General features: G+C 43.3%; 1 protein-coding gene across 1 annotated transcript in view; it reads left to right on the top strand.

The window, feature by feature from the left end:
* Positions 1–12,757, top strand: part of hmcn2 (hemicentin 2) — a gene marked incomplete at its 5' end in the record, with an annotated part of 44,266 nt that extends 31,509 nt beyond the window's left edge. Inside the window, 30 exons of the mRNA XM_079162055.1 lie at positions 15–156; positions 263–407; positions 540–667; positions 895–1,051; positions 1,154–1,275; positions 1,364–1,528; positions 1,645–1,752; positions 1,873–2,007; positions 2,242–2,376; positions 2,487–2,756; positions 2,845–3,035; positions 3,127–3,340; positions 3,519–3,653; positions 4,062–4,252; positions 4,933–5,014; positions 5,345–5,515; positions 6,315–6,467; positions 6,903–7,040; positions 7,431–7,552; positions 7,677–7,917; positions 8,028–8,087; positions 8,191–8,310; positions 8,418–8,552; positions 8,789–8,908; positions 9,138–9,263; positions 9,933–10,061; positions 10,149–10,442; positions 10,535–10,654; positions 10,743–10,869; positions 11,004–12,757. Of these exons, the coding sequence (XP_079018181.1) occupies positions 15–156; positions 263–407; positions 540–667; positions 895–1,051; positions 1,154–1,275; positions 1,364–1,528; positions 1,645–1,752; positions 1,873–2,007; positions 2,242–2,376; positions 2,487–2,756; positions 2,845–3,035; positions 3,127–3,340; positions 3,519–3,653; positions 4,062–4,252; positions 4,933–5,014; positions 5,345–5,515; positions 6,315–6,467; positions 6,903–7,040; positions 7,431–7,552; positions 7,677–7,917; positions 8,028–8,087; positions 8,191–8,310; positions 8,418–8,552; positions 8,789–8,908; positions 9,138–9,263; positions 9,933–10,061; positions 10,149–10,442; positions 10,535–10,654; positions 10,743–10,869; positions 11,004–11,382 (4,755 nt within the window). The 3' untranslated portion in view covers positions 11,383–12,757. The remainder of the gene's footprint in view (positions 1–14; positions 157–262; positions 408–539; positions 668–894; positions 1,052–1,153; positions 1,276–1,363; positions 1,529–1,644; positions 1,753–1,872; positions 2,008–2,241; positions 2,377–2,486; positions 2,757–2,844; positions 3,036–3,126; positions 3,341–3,518; positions 3,654–4,061; positions 4,253–4,932; positions 5,015–5,344; positions 5,516–6,314; positions 6,468–6,902; positions 7,041–7,430; positions 7,553–7,676; positions 7,918–8,027; positions 8,088–8,190; positions 8,311–8,417; positions 8,553–8,788; positions 8,909–9,137; positions 9,264–9,932; positions 10,062–10,148; positions 10,443–10,534; positions 10,655–10,742; positions 10,870–11,003) is intronic.
* Between the last annotated feature and the right edge of the window lie 356 nt (positions 12,758–13,113).

The raw sequence follows: 13,113 nt of genomic DNA, 5'->3' as shown, positions 1-13,113 counted from the left end.
TCTTGTTGTATCAGCTTGGTAGTCGTATCCAGCGACTGGCAGGGGGTCAGTACCTGGAGATACAGGAAGTCAGGCCTGAGGACAGTGGCCAATACAGCTGTGTGGTCACCAACATAGCTGGAAGCACCAGTCTGTTTTTCACTGTGGAGATTCTCTGTAAGTCGGCCTGTCAATAATGATCTTCTTTTGAATACATTTTTTAAATAGTTCTACATGCTAAACCAAAGCCGCTACATGGAACTGTCACTTTTAATTTCTCTAGTGCCGCCAATCATAAAGGAGAGCAGCTCAGTGGTGACTGCACATGTTGGCCAGGATGCGGTTTTACCTTGTGAAGTTGAAGATGACACTTCAACTACGATCATGTGGAGGAAAGATGGCTTCCCCGTAACTCAAGATAACAATAAGTAGGTCCTAACTTTTTCCTGCGCAATCTGTACTTATATTTTACTTTTCCACAAAACATAGACATAGCTACACACCGTGGTGTGTCTAGCCATTCATTCTTTTTTGTATTTTTTATTGTGTACTTGTTTCAGGTACACTATGTTGTCAGAGGGCTCCCTGCGTGTGCATGCGGTTCAGTTGAGTGATGCTGGTCGCTACTACTGCACTGTGTCCAACCAGGCTGGCTCAGATCACCGCGGAGTGGATCTACGGGTGTTTGGTAAATATAACAAAGAAAAACAAAAAGTTACTCTATAACTCTGGAGGTGCTTTTTCCCTTATTTTACCATCACACATGGGTCCCTGTGTCGGTTGTGGTTAGGATTATAGTGCAATCGTCTTGCTTAAATACTTTTTAGGATATCTTATAGTGTTAAAACACTCTATAAGCACACTGAAATATAGGACTATGGTCAACATACGTGAATCTGTTCTGTGTCCTATCAGTGGGTCCTTCAATCAGTCCGGGTCCATTCAATGTGACAGTAACCACGGGGATTAGAGCCGTGCTGAGCTGTGAGACGACAGGTATACCTCCGCCTGAAGTAACCTGGAAGAGGAACGGCACTCCACTCGATATCAGCCAGCAGCCTGCTGCATACAGGTAAATACAAAGCTATGGTCGGACTACCTTTGAATACAAAATATGCACACGTTATGAATTACACAGCCGTTAAAGCTGACCACATTGTGCTATTCTGTCCAGGTTACTGTCCTCTGGGTCCCTGGTTCTTTTGACACCGTCCGATGAGGATGAAGGTTACTTTGAGTGCACAGCTGTCAATGATGTTGGGGAGGAGCGCAGGGTCATTGAGGTCATCCTGCAAGGTATTGATTTTGGTCTTTGTACAATAAGCAGACAGTAGTGAGGCATTTCAGATGATTGAATCGATGAATTTGCTCTTTTCTCTTTTAGTCCCACCATCTATTGAAGACGATGTCACGGCAGTCACGGCTGTGAAAATGTCTCCTGTGGTGTTGCCTTGTCACGTACAAGGACGCCCTCAGCCCACTGTCACCTGGACCAAGGGCGGTGCCAAACTGGGTGCCAGAGGAGGAAGTTATCGTGTCCTTCCCACTGGTAAGACAACATGTCTAAAGGTTTTTTTTAAATCATTATGCATCATGGTAAACTGGAACAAACTATGGAATATATTTTTGCTCACTAAACTATGTATCTTATTCATTGCAATGCAGGAGTGTTGGAGATAACTGCTGCCGTGCCAAGCCATGCTGGCAGGTACACCTGCTCAGCCCGCAACCCAGCTGGAGTGGCTCACAAACACATCTCTCTCTCTGTGCAAGGTAGGCTTTAATAGATAGCTGCGTGTTACTGTGTAAACACTATGTGTTTGAACACATACAGTATGACAACACATGTAAATATATGTATATAACAAGGGATTTGTTCTTCTATGTATTTAGAACCCCCAGAGATCAGGCCAATGGCAGAGGAAGTACAAGCAGTGTTGCATCATGGGACCGTTCTGCCCTGTGACGTTCAAGGCTTCCCCAGACCTTCCATCACCTGGCAAAGAGAGGGAATTCCCATAGCAACAGGTAATGACATATAAAACCCAAACACAACACTTATTTTACAAACATATTGTTACGTTACGGTAGATGCTAGCATTTGATATCTGTTTAAGGAGTTTTAATGAGGCCTGCGGCTGTTTACTGTGAGAACATTCTTAATACTTTCATTATTATCAGATCCCGCAGGTCTCACTGTAATTCAGGGGACGTGATCTGATTTTCATGCTCATGTGATGTGACTTTATTGCTTGATTACAGGTCACAGGCTTGCTGTGCTCTCAAATGGAGCTCTGAAGTTTTCTCGTGTCACACTTGGCGATGCGGGGACTTACCAGTGCCTGGCAAAGAGTGAAGCTGGAGTAGCTGTTGGCAGGACCAAACTAGTCCTTCAAGGTAGTTACGGACTTTCAATCTCACAGATTGGAACAAAATGGTGATATTTGTTTCTCGTAGTCAAACTGGTTGTTCCTAATTCCTAAAAAAAAGTATTTTTGACATCCCAGTGCCCCCCGTGCTGAGTGTGCCTCGTGTCGAGTACACTGCAGTGCTAGGCCAGCCAGTCAGTCTGGAGTGTGTGGCTGACGGGCAGCCTCAACCTGAAGTTGCTTGGCTCAAGGAGAGAAGGCCTGTGATTGACGGCGCTCATATACATATCTTTGCCAATGGAACCTTGGCAATTACTTTTACCCAGCGCAGTGATGCAGGTCTGTACACGTGTACTGCCAAAAACATCGCCGGCAGAGCCAGCCACGACATGAGGCTGGTTATTCAAGGTAAGTTCAGAGGGCATTTTCATATCATATGAAGACTGAATATAGCAGGTTTATGTTGCATTAAAAAAAACAACTTGTTGCATTTCAGTCCCACCCATGATTCCTCCTGCGCAAACAGACCTGTCAGTCATTCAAGGATTTCAGGCGCTGCTGCCTTGTGCTGCTCAGGGTTCACCAGAGCCCAGAGTGACATGGGAGAAGGATGGCGCCATTGTGCCCAACCTTCCAGGCAAATTCACTGTCCTGCGATCCGGAGAGCTAATCATTGAGAGGGCTGAGGTTAGCCGGAGTATTCTTCACTGCATTACAAATCACCGTCTCTTTCTAGTTATGGGCATACAAATCAGTTCTGATTGCTTTCTTCTGACAGCCAGGGGACGCTGGCGTGTTTACATGTGTAGCCACGAATGCAGCAGGCTCGGCGAGACAAGACATCCGCCTGTCCATCAACATGAGGCCTGCCTTCAAAGAGCTGCCAGGTGATGTAACGCTGAACAAAGGGCAGAGTCTGGCCTTGTCCTGCCACGCTCAGGGAACACCGTCTCCTGTCATCTCCTGGACTGTCAACAACAGTCCTTACACAGGTACTCTCTTGCTTTACATGGTGAGCTGCACTTAAATATTAACAAAGTATTACAGTGCGATTGTGGAAAAGAAATCGCATCAAGGTGGCATCTTCTGTAGATCGCAGTAGGATGAAATAGCAATCAATCTTGTTTAATCTGAACCGTGTTATGCACTGACTGATTAAACACATTCCAGGTGCCACTGTAGATGAGGCTGGCAGGAGCTCCGTGATCGTTGAGAATGTGACCATGACTGACGCTGGGACCTACGTGTGCATAGCAGAAAACAGCGTGGGCTCCATCCGAGCGCTCTCATTTGTTCGTATCAGAGGTGAGCTTCTTTTCAAGGATTATTTCGGTGCTATCCGTTTAAAGGAACAGTGTGTGATATTTAGGGGGATTAATTGGCAGCAATGGAATATAATATTCATAACTGTGTTTTAATCATCGTAGGGGTTTTCGCTAGCTTAGAAATACAAAAGCAAAAAGCAATTATTTTGTCATGTAGAAAAGCAGAGTATTGATAAGAGTAGCTTCTAGTTGTACTAAAATCCCAAACCTGAAGGCCACCGTAGTTCTCCAAAACTCTTGGAAAGGGAGGGGTGAGCTGAGGGAGATTTAGTTGGGTGCAATCTGCAACACAATACTGCAGGCACCTAAATCTCACACCCTGGGCCTTTAACTTTCTACAGATACTGTACTGATATCACCTCGGTGAATATGTGCTGTGTGTCTCCAGAGCCTCCGGTGTTGAAGGGTGAAGCTATCATGTCTCAGACGGTCATCCAGGGTGGCTCTGCCATGCTGGACTGTCCGGTCCGCGGAGACCCCAGCCCAGTGCTCCGCTGGCTTCGGGATGGAAAACCATTGCTCCGCTCCATCCGAATGCAAGCGCTTCACAACGGATCCTTGGTCATTTACAGCATCACTGTAAATACAGAGCTCCCTTTATGTTTTGTTGTGTATTTCCTACAATTTAAAGCAGCTTTCTCTTGACAAGTTTTGTTAAACCAAGTTTGAATGATTGAGCCCCCTTGAGCAAACTACTTGCATCTTGTAGAACAATGGAGCAGTATTCCTCCTATCCATGCTTCATCTGCAGTCCCCTTGGGTGGATGGGCATTGTATGACTGTCCTGCAGCATCCTTTTCCCTCCTAAATCAGATTCAGTTCAGTCAGAAAGGCTAACAGCATTAGCAACAGAGGAAGGAGATGAAGAGAGAGCTGGATGTTCCCAGACTCTCCCCCACTTTCCTTCGCCTCTAACCTTGTTAGGTCTCTAAATGCTGCTGTAATTGCACAGCCTGCAGTTGAGACTTTATCACAGACAGATGACCGTCCTTCCCACGGAGTACTCTAATGTGAAATTTCCCCTCTCCGGCCCAGTAATATCTATTATGACAAAGAATTCAATGGAATAAAGTCTCAACTGGCCAGTAGAAAAAGCCAGGTTTTTTTTTTGCTTTAATGTCAGTTTTCTGTCACCATAAAACTATATGTGATGAAAGACACAGTTTTGTTTTGGAGCTTTGTGGCCCCATCAGGGGGGAAATTGTTCCTCAGGGTGCCAATTAAGCCAAACTCTCCTCCTCTACCTGTTTGATCTACAGGCTGCAGATGAAGGGGAGTACCAGTGTGTGGCTGAGAGTGAAGCTGGAACAGCTGAGAGGACCATTACACTCAAGGTTCAGAGTGAGTTCTGTGGTTATAATAACACACATTGTCACGGGATATGAAATTAATTACAAAAATATTCACAACTACACATGCCAGTAGCCTCACTGAGGTTGGCTGGCTTCCCTTTCTAATAACTATTTCAAATAACTAGTTTTGCCAGACCTCCACATATTCAGCCATTTTGTCTTCTTCTCATTGTCAAAGTTTGGTTGTTTTGTTTTCTCACTTTTGTTCCCCTACCATCTGAGACATTTTATAAGCTCATTGTTTTTTTGTTTGTTTTTTTACAAATCATCTGGTCTCAAACCTCCTGCTGTCTTCTCTGCTTCTCTCTCTCCAACACAGTCAATGGAGGCTACTCGAGCTGGGAGGAATGGGGCCCATGTAGTAGCACCTGTGGACAAGGCTTCCAAGAACGAATCAGATTATGCAACAACCCAGAACCAACCAATGGGGGCCGATCATGCAGCGGTCCCAGTATCGACTCCAGGAAATGTCAAACTGGTCTCTGTCCAGGTATGAATAGATTGTTGTTATGCCTCCGCGTGGGCGACAGCCGTGGCCGGAGGCATTATGTTTTTGAATTGTCCGTCCATCCAGTCCATTCACGTAAACTTGATTTTTCGGGGACACCTGGAGGGAACCTACACACAAACCTACACTTGGATTAGGATGAACTGAATAGATTTTGGTGGTCAGAGGTCACTGTGAGCTCACAAAACACGTTTTTGACCAAAATTCAAGAATTTATGAGGTAATTTTGACAATTTCACACAAATAAGATAAATTGATGAAGTGATACAATTTTAAACAGACATGGATGTAAACTGCAACTTGACGGAATGTCGGAGGCATACAACTGCGAGGTGGTAACTCTAGTTTGTCCTCATTCACTTTTGACAGAAGACTTTATATGAAATAATTGCTTTGTTTCATAATTTTATAACAACTTTACGATCCTCAAGCTCTTGTGTGTACAAATTAACAGAATATTCTGAATATCCTAACAGACAGTGTACACACATCAAAAGGACATTCATGAAGGTGAGCTAAGGCTATTATTGCAGTATCTGTAAAGAGATACACTGCACATTTATTTATTTTATTTATCCACTTATTAAATAGGGACAAAGCACGTTAATGAACATCATTATAAAATACAAGCTTTTAAATAATTTAGCTGGAATTAGCAAAGATGCTGATTTGCATCCGTAGTCCCTAGGCAGGTAACAAAAACAGTCCATGTATCAACTCAAAAGGTAATTTTATGAATAATTGTGAATTATTCAAGTGCATGTCTTTTTGGTGATGAAAGGAGAGACTCCTCGCAGGACCAGAGGCAGCCTGATCGGCATGGTGAACGAGAGAGAGTTTGGCGTGTCCTTCCTGGAGGCCAACATTACAGACAATGTTGAAGAGGGGAGCAGCACTCTGCAGGCACACCTGAACAACATCCCTCCCAGTGTGGGTGAGTGATAGCACCTTATGGCCCCTGGGTTGATGTCACATGTCCGGAGAGAAAGGTCTCTGAGTCATTGTAGTGCGTGTTGTAACAGTCAAGTGTGTAAACTAAATTGTGGGACAATCCAACATGTTCTTGGAATAGAGTTACTCACTTTTTAAATTTGCACAGTATGGGTTCGATTGATATAATAGGGTGCTAAATAGTAAACTCTACTGATCTAATGTAGGTTTATTTTAAATAAAAAAAGTATCGATTCATTATTAGTTTTTTACTTAGACTTTCAGTTTCAGGAAAACTTGTTCTGTCTCTTTATGATTTTTGTAATTAAGAAGTGAAACCAGGAGATCATTTTCATGTGGTCCTAATCTTGTGTAGACTGCATTCACTGTATGTCTTTGGCTTTGTTAGAGGCCAAGAGCTGAACCTGTTTCGTTGTAGGTCCCTTGCTGCGGGTGCTGGTCTCTGCGTTTGCTCCCATGTACTGGACTACTGTGTTGCAGAGCGGAGCAGCCAGAAATGGCTACTCTCTCACTGAGGGTCAGTTCAGACAGGAGTCCCAGCTGGAGTTTGAGACTGGTAAGTTCTGCCCTAAATCAGTTTTACATGTATAACAGGTTTTAGCCAATGGATATTACAAGCTTATGATTTATTTAAGGTTACTTATATTCCAAGAAGGTTTTTTGGAGCTTGGCCAGTTGCTCAACTGATGAAAATATTGCATTTAAAATCATGCAGATAGATCTATCCTTTATGTATTCAGTTTTTCAGTGCAAGCTACAAACAGACACACACTTAAGAGTTTCAGTCATAATCTGTGATCAGTGATTCTCTCCGATTGTTCTTTGTAGTTTGCTAAACAACCAGCAGATGGCACCACTGACATTACTTTAGTTTACACATGAAGGCGATTGTAAATAGTTTAATCACGCTCTTGTGTGCTTGTAAATGTCTTATCTCTTTAAACAGGGGAGATCCTTCGTTTGACCCATGTTGCCAGAGGTCTGGATTCTGAGGGAGTTTTATTAATTGACATCGTGATTAACGGATTTGTGCCTCCTTCATTATCATCATCTCATCTGAGCCTACAAGTGAGTTCACTGCTGTCATTACGATGTGAATTTACAGACCTCAAACGTACCTCACTAGAGAGTTTGATGACATACATAAGCTCCTCTCTCATTTCTCTGACCGTATTTCCTTTGTGTCCCTCAGGAGTTCGATGAATCATATGTACAGACGGGCCATGGGCAGCTGTACTCGTGGTCATCGCAGACCCACCAGAGAGGAGGAAACCCCATGGTGCTGCGGTGCAATCACACCATTATTTACGAGGGCCAGGAGGAGCGCCAGGGCCCTCTGCTCCAATTGCTCAAGGTCTCCGGGATGAACAGCGTCTACAACATGTTCACTCTCACTCTGGACTTCCATATCACTGCCAGCCTCCTCATTCCAGGTCTGGGGAGAGTTGCAATGATTTAATGTTCATTTAAAACACTATCGCTTCATCGCATAAAAATGCTGGATCTGAATATTGAAGCATGAACTGATTTGTTCTGTTTGCAGATGGTTATGGAGACACTTGCCCTAAAGGTTTCATTCTCGACACAGCCTCCTACTGCGCTGGTATGCTCTTTCCTTTTTCTTTTTTTCTTTCAATGTCTCATATATTTTCCAACAGTTGTCTGTGTACCAGTTTTAATATTATGATTCAATGTGTCCTCATTAGATGAAGATGAGTGTGCGCAGCAGTCTCCCTGCTCCCACTCATGTAACAACATCATGGGAGGCTTTTCCTGTGCCTGTCCTTCTGGCTTTACCATCTCTACGGAAACCAACACATGCCAAGGTAAGACAAAAAAAGGGATAAATAACCAGATATATAATGGTATAAATTATCTTTGTCATCTTCATCTAATCCATTTGGCCTTATACTTGTGTTTCACTTAAAACCAGATATTGATGAGTGTTCCCAGGGCTCACACATGTGCCACTACAACCAGCAGTGTGTCAACACAGTGGGCACATATCGCTGCCAGGCCAAGTGTGGACCAGGATTTAAGCCCAGCATTACAGGAACCAGCTGTGAAGGCAAGTCACTCTGAATCACTGTTAAAACGGTCTGTACAACATTTCATACGGAGGCATAACAACTTATCCTAAACTGCAGTTGTTGTGCACGTTCCTTTTTTTTTTGTTGAATCCAATTACATTTGTTTCTGCAATAATCCACTAAGACGACTCTCATTTCCACGCACACAGTATGTTGTACAGTATGCCGGATGTCCGCAGCAGATTGATGAAGATGTGTCAATTGTGTGTTTCAGATGTGGATGAGTGCCAGGAGTCTGCTCTCTCCCCATGCCAGCATCAGTGTCTCAATACTCTGGGCTCCTTCCGCTGCATCTGTCACCCTGGATACCAGCTATCAGGACATCGCTGCCTCGGTTAGTGACCTTAACTTGGTGGGACTTCCACAGGTTATTAAAGGGACAATTCACAAAAATAAACATGTTTCCTCGTACTTGCATGCGTTGCCTAACTGCTCACAACAAGGTCTGTTGATTATCTTGAGTTACGTGGTCATGATTTCTGGATAAAGACATTGCTGTTGTGTTTTCCAAATGTATTTTTTTGAGGCCTAACAGCTCTGTTGCAATGATTGCACTTTTACAGACATCAATGAGTGCATGAGAAATGTCTGCCCGGCTCACAAGGAGTGCCGCAACACAGAGGGAGGATACCAGTGTTTCGACAGCTGCTCAGCTGGCATGACCAAATCAGAGAATGGAGCCTGCATGGGTTAGTGACTTATATCCACTCTCTATAGTTGCTAAATGTAGCATTAAGTCATGATTTCATTCACTTCGAGAAACAGCATCAAGTCATTCATGTCTTGAAGGGCTCAAAGAAGACAACTCTTGTGAGTTCACAGATTCATTTATCCTTGGACATTGAACATGTGACAGTTGGTAAAATAAGCTGATCTTGTCTGCATGATTATAATCAGTGGAAGCCAACAGGTCTGTTGGTGATAGTATTGGCAGCTTCTAAAGACCTCTACACTGCATTTTACATTGCGTAACACCAGGTCAGATTTCACAGGATTACTTCAGGGCACAAAACAGCAAGAAGTCGCTGCTTGTTCTTCACAAGGAAAGCTAAAGCTTTTGTATAAAAGTCTATTAATTGGTACTTAGAGAAAACCCTTGACCGAAGACCCAAAGATCCTCTTTATAACAGGAAGCAACACAGTTAATGATAGTGTGGTGTTCATTTGAGGAAACTCTATAGTCCCAATAGCACCACTGGTATGAGATGGAGGCTACCACCATCCCAAGTTACTAAAGTTTCTCTTTTTTGCAAGGTCACTCTCAGAATTTTAAAAAGTCGATCAAGTTGACCAGGAGATACAAATGTAATGCTGATGTTTGGTGGTGAGATATTGTTGTTTACGGATTTATTTTTCAGATGTTGACGAGTGCCAGGATGGAAGTCACATGTGTCGCTACACTCAGATCTGTCAGAACACAATCGGAGGTTACGGTTGTGTGTGTCCCAGAGGTTACCGATCCCAGGGAGTAGGCCTGCCATGTCTGGGTAAGACATCTATGTCTGTTTTTATAATACATCTCTCCAATGACACTCGCACATGAGAATTGACTTGACCCTTGTTCTACTTTGTAGACGTTAACGAGTGCCAGCAGACACCAAACCCTTGTGCCTACCAGTGCCGCAATGTGCCTGGCAGCTTTAGGTGCCAGTGCCCTCCCGGTACTGTGCTGCTTGGAGACGGGCGCTCCTGTGCGGGGCTGGAGAGAGGTCAGACCTTCACCAACGGCACCAGAGTCAGAGCAAGACTCCGCCCACAGCTGGTGTCGTCTGTCGGCAGGCCCATCCTCTCCCGTTCTCACGGAGTGTCTCGCATCACCAGACAGAGCTGTCCTGTGGGCTACACCAACAGAGACGGCACATGTGTTGGTGAGTGTGTATCAAAACTATCAAATACAGCATAAGTCCATGTCATACCGTCTTGTCAACCTCTTGATTCTCACACATTATTCTCTGTACAGATGTAGATGAGTGTCTGCTCAGAAAGCCATGTCAACACGAGTGCCGAAACACCATTGGCAGTTTCCAGTGCCTGTGTCCCCCTGGTTACCAGCTCTTACCCAATGGCAGGACCTGTAAAGGTAAGAGTTTCATTAAACTGTAACTATAAACTTCTTCCTCCCTTTAAATGATTGCAGCTAAGGTCCTATCCCCTTTCTCTACCTCTAGACATTGATGAATGTGTAGATCAAGGCATCCAATGTGGACACAATCAGATGTGTTTTAATACCCGAGGGGGATACCAGTGCCTGGATACTCCCTGCCCTGCATCCTATCAGAGTGGACGAAGCCCTGGGTAAATTGCATGACTAAAAGTGTAAATACAATAATTAGGCTGTACATGCTGCACTTATGACTGCAATATTTTGTAGCTATAAAATATTTTTGTTACTAATGTGTCAGTGGCACTTTCCTGTTGACCTTTTAAAGGACGTGCTACAGGCCCTGCACTCTGGACTGCGCCGCAGGAGGCTCTCCTCTGCTGCTGCAGTACAAGCTGCTCACTCTCCCGTCTGGCATTCCGGCCAATCACAATGTGGTACGACTTTCGGCTTTCTCAGAGTCAGGCGTCCTGCAAGAGCGTACGTCTTTTACCGTACTTGAGCAAGAATCGGTGACGGGTGTAATGGGCCGGGTGTTTGGCATCAGAGACGAGGCAGGCAGGGGGATCATCTTCACTCTGCAGGCTCTGAACGGACCAGGACTAGTGCGCCTCAGGGTGCAGGCCACCACCATCTCCCTGCAGGGCCGCATTACCTATCAGAGCATCTTCATTATCTACGTCTCCATCTCGACGTACCCATACTGAGCCACGGCGCAGCTTTACAGATGACTCTGCCTCCCAGTGGCCTTTCAGATGCTTCTTACCCACAAGGCATTTCCCCCCCCCAACCCCTGTGCCTCGGACACATTAGGCCACGCAAAGAAGCTCTAACATACAAGAGAAGGTGCACATGGTTAGTAAGTGGATCTCATGAAGATGAATACCCTCATCTGTGACTGAAACGTCATGGTGGAAAACATCCTGTTAAATGTTCACTAGGTTCTGTTGAATTCATCATAGAGCAGAACCTACTCTGTTGAAGAATTCTGAACTGACAAGCATGCTGGATGAACAATATATTTAGTTTATTCCCTAAATGCCCTATTTGAGGAAAACATATTTCTAATCATTATCTGAAAAATGCAGAATGCTAAAAAATGTAATGTCAACCAAGCACTGAAGTTATTTAGTATCCATCAGGAACTTTTTTTTTTTGTGCTTTCTATCATTATGTTTGTTTACTTTACAATGTTATCTTATTCTGGGACAGATTCATTCTTATATGAAAAAATGTTTGCAGCCGGCAATACAAGTCTTTCAACAGTTATGAAATTGTAGAATTGTTGCCCCACTATTTTAATTTATTTAAGTCATTTGTACACATCAGTCTTTCTAGCTAGCGACATTGTTTCATCTGTCGTGTCGTGTTTTTGTACTCTTTTTATAACATTTTTATCACGTGTGAAAGTTTAAAGGTGCTAATCTGAATGTACTTGAGTGTTTTAAATACTCTCCACAGAGTTGGACTACACTTACACTTTCTGCAGTGTAGCATTAGCTATAAAATGGCACGTCTTTCCTGCATTCGTGACACTATACACTAGAGCTTTAACGGTTAGCTGACCAATCGAGTAGTTAGTCGAAAGAACAGCAATCACCAACTATTTTGACAATCAATTCATTATTAAAGTAATTTTTCATGCAAAATGGCAGAAGATGCTGTTTTCAGCCTCTCAAATATGGAGTTTTCCTGCTTTTTCTGTTTTGTATCACATTAAACTTATTGTTTTGTGGTTTTGGACGGATAAAAAAAGACATTTGAATACATCACCTTGGAGTTGGACAAACTGGGATGGACATTTTTCACTATTTTCTGACATTTTATAGACCAAACAACAAAGACTAAATTAATCTAGACAAACAATCTGCAAATTGATTGATAATGAAAATAATTGTTAGTTGCAGTCCTACTATACACAACATTGTAATACTCATTTCAACATTTGAAATAGTTCAGTAATTAGACACGTGCCATCAATATACAAATATAAATGATCTGAAAACCATAAAATGCCCACAATTGCTGTATAAATGTTTGCCCTAATCCTGCAGATTGAACAAATATGTCCCTGTTATTGTAAATGAGTCTCAAATATGTGTAGAAATAAACTGGACAACAATTTGCTATCGTCTGTTACTACCATACCATAGTCTCAGTCAGTCTTAGTTATATCTCATTGTAGAACCTGCACTAACCTTTTGTAAACAGCATATTGCAGCTGACAAACAGTACTACTGCAAACATGTATCATTAACCAGGGAGAGAGTTTACGCACAACCTACACTTTATCCACAATGTTAATGAATGACGTATTAACTCTGAGGTAATCTGACTTCTACCCTGGCCTACTCCGACCCAAGCCGTGAGTAAATCTAAAATATTTTTCTTGCTCTGTTATGATTCTTGATCTCTCTCTCTTGACTTATGCGTATTCA

This window comes from Pholis gunnellus (assembly GCF_910591455.1).
Source record: "Pholis gunnellus genome assembly, chromosome: 6".
Taxonomy (NCBI): Eukaryota; Metazoa; Chordata; class Actinopteri; order Perciformes; family Pholidae; genus Pholis; species Pholis gunnellus.
Note: the sequence above shows the minus strand (reverse complement) of the source record. Positions and strands in the feature narration are given on the sequence as shown.